Here is an 8178-nt window from a genome sequence, read left to right as displayed (position 1 = left end):
CAAAAAAAAAAAAAAAAAAAAAAAAAAAAAAAAAAAAAGACTTAAAACATATTCTTAGTAGTCACAAATTCAGCTTAGAAAATCTGTGTCCCCCTAAATTCAAATAATGCTATCTCCTCTTAATTAGAAATCCCAAATTATTATATCATATATTCCAAGTTGCATAAGAAAAAACTTACCCGCAAACTCCCAGTATTTTATATAATCGGCAGGAAATTTTCGTACTTGCAACTGGTAGAAATTCTCTCTATTTGGAGAGTTGAGCCATTCCTGCGCCACCTACACAAAGCACAAAAGCAAATTAAGAAAGCAACATTCCTGGAAAGTGATGCTAAATAGTAACATTTTCCAAAGTTAAGCAACAGTAAAATCCAGAACCTGGAATCTAGGTGACAGAAACTAAAAATTGATTCGCAGTGGGTTAATAAAATTATCTGGAACTGTCCTGTCCAATTCAGTAGCCATTAGCTACATTTGGTTATTTACATGTAATTAAAATGTTAAAAAATAAAAATTCTGTTCTTCAATCAAACTAGTCACCCTTGCAGAGCTCGACAGCCATCTGTGGCTGCTCCGCTGTGCGCAGACGTGGAGCATTTCCAGCAGTGCGTAATGTACTCCTGGACAGCTCCGGAGAATGCTACTTCCCAACCAGGTCAGCTAGCTCACAAGTCCAGAAGGACCTAGATTTGTTGCAAACCTTAGGGATTTCTCACCAACATGTCATCCTGCCAGTTTATAAAATGCTCTATACCTATCTTCCAATTTGTCGAAGCTCCAAACTCAGAAGTATCCTTAAGGATCTTCTGAGAAATAAGACTTCCCAATCCCAAATTTAGGAAGACTACTAGTATAAAAAAGTCATATTAGCTTTCACTTTTTTTTTTTTTTTTTTTTTTTTTGTGACGGAGTCTCGCTCTGTCGCCCAGGCTGGAGTGCAGTGGCCGGATCTAAGCTCACTGCAAGCTCCGCCTCCCAGGTTCACGCCATTCTCCTGCCTCAGCCTCCCGAGTAGCTGGGACTACAGGCGCCCGCCACCTCGCCCGGCTAGTTTTTTGTATTTTTTAGTAGAGACGGGGTTTCACCGTGTTAGCCAGGATGGTCTCGATCTCCTGACCTCGTGATCCACCCGTCTCGGCCTCCCAAAGTGCTGGGATTACAGGCTTGAGCCACCGCGCCCGGCCAGCTTTCACTTCTTAAAAAACTAACAAATATATTACCTTTTGGGCCCTAAGAAGGGTTTTGTCTAAATGTAACAGTTAATTATTAAGTATTTAAATCAACAACTAGCCTTCAGTTCCTCTGAAGAAACTTATCATCAAAGATTATTGGTGCTGAACTGCTTCTGCACTGGTTAACCGACTAAGACTCCACAAGGGTTATGCTATGGACAGGGAACAAAACAATACTGAATCTGTGTTATTCGCTAGTACGGTCAGACTCTCGACCATGATAGTCATGATCAGTTTGTATCACCCAGAGTACCCTACGGTAAGGCAACTCCATAGAATCATCATCAAAAGCACATTCTATGTTCACAGCATTATTTACAATCACCAAAACCTGGAAACAACCCAAATGTCCATCAGCTGTGAATGCAAATGTAATATATCCATACAACAGAATCTCATTTGGCAATAAAAAGCCATGGCCTATTAATAAATGCTACAACATGGATGGGCTTCAAAAAGATTATATGAAATGAAAGGAGCCAGATTCAAAAGACCACATACGTACACTTCTATGTATGTGACATTTCCAGAAGAGGCAGATTTACACACAGATGGGAGATTAGTGTTTGCCCAGGGCTAGGGGTAGGAATGAAGAATGACTACCAATGGGCAGAAGGGATTGTTTTAGGTCAATGGAAATGTTCTAAAACTGGGTTGTGGTGATGGCTATACAACTGTAAATTTACTTAAAAAAACCATTCAATTATACACCTTAAAAGGGTACCTTTTGGCCGGGCGCGGTGGCTCAAGCCTGTAATCCCAGCACTTTGGGAGGCCGAGACAGGCGGATCACGAGGTCAGGAGATCGAGACCATCCTGGCTAACACGGTGAAACCCCGTCTCTACTAAAAAATACAAAAACTAGCCGGGCGAAGTGGCGGGCGCCTGTGGTCCCAGCTACTCGGGAGGCTGAGGCAGGAGAATGGCGTGAACCCGGGAGGCGGAGCTTGCAGTGAGCTGAGATCCGGCCACCGCACTCCAGCCTGGGCGACAGAGCCAGACTCAGTCTCAAAAAAAAAAAAAAAAAAAAAGGGTACCTTTTATGGTATAGTATACCTTAATAAAGCTGTTAAAATGCATCCTAGTATATACGACAAAGATTTAAAAAATGGATCAATAAAATTTTGTCACAAGGGATTTACCTAAGAGTACCCAGAAGATCCTAGATAGTTTCCACCTTGGAAAAAGGAGGGCAGATCCTTTCAGTTTGAAATTATTTGGGACTAATATTAACTTCTACAGCAATCCCATGAGCCAGAGATTAAGTGGATCTCTTATAGTCAAGCTATAATGATCAACTAAAGATAACTGAAATTCCGGAGTTATCAAAGAGAAACTTAGCTAGGTAAAAAGTCCTAATGAATAGATACTCAATATACTACATAATTCACAGCTTTGTATATTTGATGCAGTTACAGGTTTATCTGTTTCATAACTCATGGGGCCCTGGGAAATTAAGAAATCATAAATTACATGAGCTAGTAGTTTCACACTAAATGAAATAACTGTTCAAAGTACAAACAAGTGTACATTTGTGGTCCATCAGAGCATTATCAAAGTTAAAAGTAATCAACTAGGTTCAGAGGATGAAAAATCATGCAGATGGTTAGAAAACGTACTCCTTTCAAAAGGTGTCAGCTGCTGTAAAAAATAACCAATAAAAAGAAAACAAGCTCTCTGAACATAAGAACATTCAGAATACACTGAACAGAGATGAATATACAGTGGCTTTCCAATTTTTTTTTTTTTTTTTTTTTTCTGAGATGGACTTTCACTCTTGTTGCTCTGGCTGGAGTGCAATGGCATGATTTCCACTCACTACAACTTCAGCCTCGTGGGTTCAAGCGATTCTCCCGCCTCAGCCTCCCATTAGCTGGGACTACAGGCATGCGCCACCATGCCTGGCTCACTTTTTTTTTATTTTTTGGAGACGGAGTTTCACTCTTGTTGCCCAGGTGGGGGTGCAATGGCGCAATCTCGACTAACCACAACCTCCACCTCCCGGGTTCAAGTGATTCTCCTGCCTCAACCTCCTGAGTAGCTGGGATTACGGGCACCCACCACCACGCCCGGCTAATTTTGTATTTTTAGTAGAGACAGGTTTTCTCCATGTTGTTCAGGCTGGTCTTGAACTCCCGACCTCAGGTGATCCACCTGCCTTGGCCTCCCAAAGTGCTGGGATTATAGGAATGAGCCACCACGCCTGACCCAAATACTGTATTTTTAGTAGAGACAGGGTTTCACCATGTTGGCCCACTGGTCTCAAACTCTTGACCTCAGGTAATCCACCCACCCTGGCCTCCCAAAGTGCTGGGATTACAGATGTGAGCCACCAAGTCTGGCTAGCTTTCCAAGTATTAAAGGTCAGTGGTAATGTTGTAACAATCTCACAAAGCACTATCACTTCAAAGAAGCAAACTATGTCCCTGTTCTTCCCACTCCAGACAGGAAAGACAGATAGTCAGGCCTCATCTTCAAAGGAGGTCTGCGTTCTCTTTTTCCCCAGTAACTAAGAAGAATAGATTATTCTACAAAACTGGCTGTTTCTAATAATTTAGTAATTTAACATTTTTCAGATCAAATAAATACTATGTTTTGATAAAAATATTTCCACATAGACTAAATACACTGTTTGGTTATAATGAGGTTTTGTGTGTGATCCTGAGAAAATTATCTTTAAAAAATTATTATCATTATTTTTATTATTTTGTATTTTTTAAGACAGGGTCTTGCTCTGTTGCCCAGGCTGAAATATAGTGGCACGATCTTGGCTCACTGCAACCTCCACCTCCCAGGTTCAAGCAATTCTCCTGCCTCAGCCTCCTGAGTAGTTGGGATTACAGGTGCCTACCACCATGCCCGGCTAATTTTTGTATTTTTAGTAGAGACAGGGTTTCACCAAAGTTGGCCAGGCTGGTCTCAAACTCCTGACCTCAAGTGATGATCCGCCTGCCCTGGCCTTCCTGTGTTGGGATTACAGGCGTGAGCCACTGTGCCTGGCCAAAAAATTACATTATTAAAACAACAGCTGTTTCACTGGGGCAAAGAAGTTCCTGCAGCACTGGCTCCCAATAACCAAGACTGTCCTTGCCTTACATAAGACAGCCAAACACAAACCCCAAAACAGACAAAGCAAATGACATTCATTTCCATGTCCTGTCCCCTTTCATTACAGAAGTCTAAGGCAAACTCTCTGATTTCTGTCCTGGATCCCTCTTCCCTTGAGGACTTAAAATTCCTAGAATTATCCATTTTCTTGCATCAGTTTCTTCCTGCCCATTGCTCATTCCCATGAGCATATACACTGAATTTGCTCTAAGAAAACCCTGTCAACAATAAACAAAACCCTTCCTTGTCTCCAAATGACCATTTAGCTTAGTGCCCCCCTTTTCCTGCTCCCCATCAACGCGTATCTTTTCAAAACACTCCTTCCACTCACTTCTTTTACATCTGGTTTCTGACTTAACCACTGCTGCACAAAAATCACCCACCCATCAGACTCAATGATGACCTCCTTGCTGTTATTTTTCCTTACCCATCTCAGGTAGCGCTAATCCAAATCTCTGGCTCGTGACGCACTGTCAAAAGTCTATGCAAGGCCCTCATCATTTGATTTCTCCTGTATCCCTGATTGATTCCACTTCCATGACAACCTCCACCTTAGGTATCCACTATAGCTGTGTTAGTATAACTGAAAAATCCAGAAGGGCTGTGTATGAGAGAGATTTAGACAAATAGTATTCTACTATAAACTAGGTGTTTTGTGTTTTCAACCAACTTTTAAGACTTCTGGGACTGACTCACATAGTACTCTTTAGGATGAAACAGCATTTTATTCATCCATCCTTTTAATCAGCTCCAACTCTATATCCTATAAATGACATCCAAGACATAGATCCCTTACGGACAGACGTGTATACGTTCTTCTAGTGAGCCTATGCAGGGATAAGACTGCCAGATCATAAAGGATCACAAACTTTTGCTCACCTGTTATTTTAACTTCCTTTCCTCCTTTCAGTAACACTTCATATACTTATTAACACCAAGTTTTCCCTTCTGCAAACTATTTGTTGTCCATCTTCTACTGATTTCCGTTTTTTGCTGTCAATTTACAAAAGTGCTTTGTGTGTTTTAGCTACTAATCTCTTGCCAGTTGAGGAATGTTTTAAAACTCTCTTCTTCCTATCAGTTGACTCCAAATATAGAGTCCTTCACTAAAAAGACATTAACTTTGACAGAATAAAATCCATTAATATGCATTAATCCATTAATGTGGCTGTTTTTTGCTTTTATGATTACTTTCATCACCCAAACTGACATGTTTTCTGATATTTTCTTCAATTTCTTTAGTTTTACTTTCCAAACATATGATTTAACCAGTTTACATGCTATAAAGTATGAATCTTAGCCTAATTTGTTCTTTCCCAGTGAAGTAGGCCAGTTTCCTCTAACGACCTATCCCTTCCCCACTGATTTGTGATGTCCTATTTATCTCATTTTATCTAACATTGACACATATGCAAGAAGGAAGAGTTCCTTCTTAGGAGCCAAAGGGTCTCCCACTGTTTCTCCGGTTATCTGCCTGCCCTGTGCCACTCTCATATGTGTCTATTACTACGGCTTTGAAACAGCTTCATAGCAGATAAGGCAAGTATCATTCCCCCCATGCCCTAGTTATGCTGTTCTTTTCAAAGTGATTTTATTATAATACATTTTGCTTTTCCTTACAGATTTTAAAATAAGTCTACCAATCACCTCAAAACAATCCTGCTGGGATTTTAACTTGAACTACATCAAATTTATAAATGAATTCAGAAAGAACTCACATCTTTACAATGTGAAGCTGTCTCATCCATGAACATAGCACCTCTCCATTTTGAACAAAAGACTAAACATTGGGCCGGGTGCGGTGGCTCAAGCCTGTAATCCAAGCACTTTGGGAGGCCAAGACAGGCGGATCACGAGGTCAGATCGAGACCATCCTGGCTAACACGGTGAAACCCTGTCTCTACTAAAAAATACAAAAAACTAGCCGGGCAAGGTGGCGGGCGCCTGTAGTCCCAGCTACTCCGGAGGCTGAGGTGGGAGAATGGCGTAAACCCGGGAGGCGGAGCTTGCAGTGAGCTGAGATCCGGCCACTGCACTCCAGCCTGGGCGACAGAGCGAGACTCCGTCTCAAAAACAAAAAAAAAGACTAAACATCTTCATCACCTTTAAAATAGTTTTAAAGTGTTTTCCATAAATGTCTCATGCATTCATCATTAGACTAATTACTAACAGGTATGCAGTTCCAGTTACCATATTTTCTTTCATATTTTCTAACTGGCTACTGCTGCTACAGAGGGACACGACTTATTTTTTTGCACATCCATCTTGTGCCCAAATATTGATGCTACTGGGGTTTCTATGTAGGTCATCCGCAAATGATCAGAACCGTGTCTCTTCCAATTATTCATTGCTCCATTTTTGTCATTTTAATGAACTATATCACTGAATATCTATAGCAGTTGTCATCATCTGCAACTGTTCCATCAATTGTTGCTTCGTCTATTTTGAATTATTATATATATACATATTCACAATCAATTGTATACGCTTGGGTAACTGTTCCTTTTACTGGTATCTAGTGTCTTTGCCCCTCTTAATTGTTCTCATGTTAAAGTAAATGTTGATTGTAAACCTGCAACTCCAGCTTTCTTTGGTTCATGTTTGTTTGCCGTATAATTTTCCTATTTTAAAAAAGGGACGGGGTCTCACTTTGTTGTCCAGGCTGGTCTCAAATTTCCAAGCTCAAACGATCCTCTGGCCTCTGCCTCCCAAAATGCTGGTATTACAGGCATGAGCCACTGCACCTGGCCATCTTTTTCCATTTTTTCATCTTAAACCTTTCTAGCCTTTTTTTATTTCTGGCAGGTAACATTGTTCCCGGAACTTACATTTTTAAATACATTCTAAAGGTCTCGATATAGCTGTTTATGTGCACACTCATTCAGTTATATTCCCTTGGCATTAAAAGCCCTCTCAATCTCAACTCTCGACTCCTTCTCTAAGAAAATCTTGGTCTTATACTTTTTTTCTCTCCCTCTGAGATCCTTATTACACATATATTAACACTTCTCTATGCACTTTATTGCTTTTTCTATTTTCTGCTTCTATCCTTTCGTGATAACTTGTGGGAATCTGAGTGGACATTCTAGCTTGCCTATACATTCTTCAGTTGTATCCATGTACTAGCCACTCCATTTACTGAGTTCTCTAACGATTGTGTCCTCTATCCCCAACCAGCTCCTGTTTGTTGTTCTTTATGGTTTCTCCTTCTTGCTTCATGTTTCCACCATGCTCTTTCTTTGAGATATTTAATATGCTTATAGCTAAATCTTATTCTGACTATTCCAATAATTTTGCTTTATCTGCTCCACGCTGTTTGGTTTGTTACTTTTCTATTATAGTGACTATACTCCAGAAAGGAAATGCAGATGTTCCCCTCTGAATGTATGCTCCCCAGGGAGACCAGGCACATCAGCTACAAAGGAACACTGCAGGAACAAGTGGCTATAGCCTAGCACCACCTAGCTTCTGTATCTCTACTGATGAGTAGCGTAGAGAGTCATGGGGATACAACTCTGGGAATAAGCATTTCAGTATTATAATCTCTAAGTCTGCCCTGATACTTACCTTTCTGAATTCTGACTTCCTTGGTTACAGTAATTCAGCCTTAGGGATGGGAGGGAACAAGTGAACTTTCAAGAACCAAGCAATCCAACTATATCCACTGTTAATTACTCCTCATAGGAGCTGTGATACAATGCCACCCTAACGCTACCCACTGCTTTTGGCAGATACGAGCTAGTTGCAACTTTCCTGCCCTGCACCACAAAGTAACATAAGGGTAGTACTCTAGCCCAGGGTAATGAGGGGAAGAAAAAAAGGGGGAAAACCTAAGAAA

The 8178-nt window shown here is 40.8% G+C and overlaps 1 protein-coding gene across 4 annotated transcripts in view; it reads right to left on the bottom strand.

Moving 5' to 3' along the window:
• SETX (senataxin) overlaps positions 1-8178 on the bottom strand; it is a 98937-nt gene that overhangs the window by 49862 nt on the left and 40897 nt on the right. For all 4 annotated transcript variants that reach the window (XM_025359226.1, XM_025359225.1, XM_025359227.1 and 1 more), the window contains exon 11: positions 180-279. In XM_025359226.1, the coding sequence (XP_025215011.1) occupies positions 180-279 (100 nt within the window). The remainder of the gene's footprint in view (positions 1-179; positions 280-8178) is intronic.

This window comes from Theropithecus gelada, chromosome 15 (genome assembly GCF_003255815.1).
Source record: "Theropithecus gelada isolate Dixy chromosome 15, Tgel_1.0, whole genome shotgun sequence".
Lineage (NCBI taxonomy): Eukaryota > Metazoa > Chordata > Mammalia > Primates > Cercopithecidae > Theropithecus > Theropithecus gelada.
This window is presented reverse-complemented; position numbering and strand designations above follow the sequence as displayed.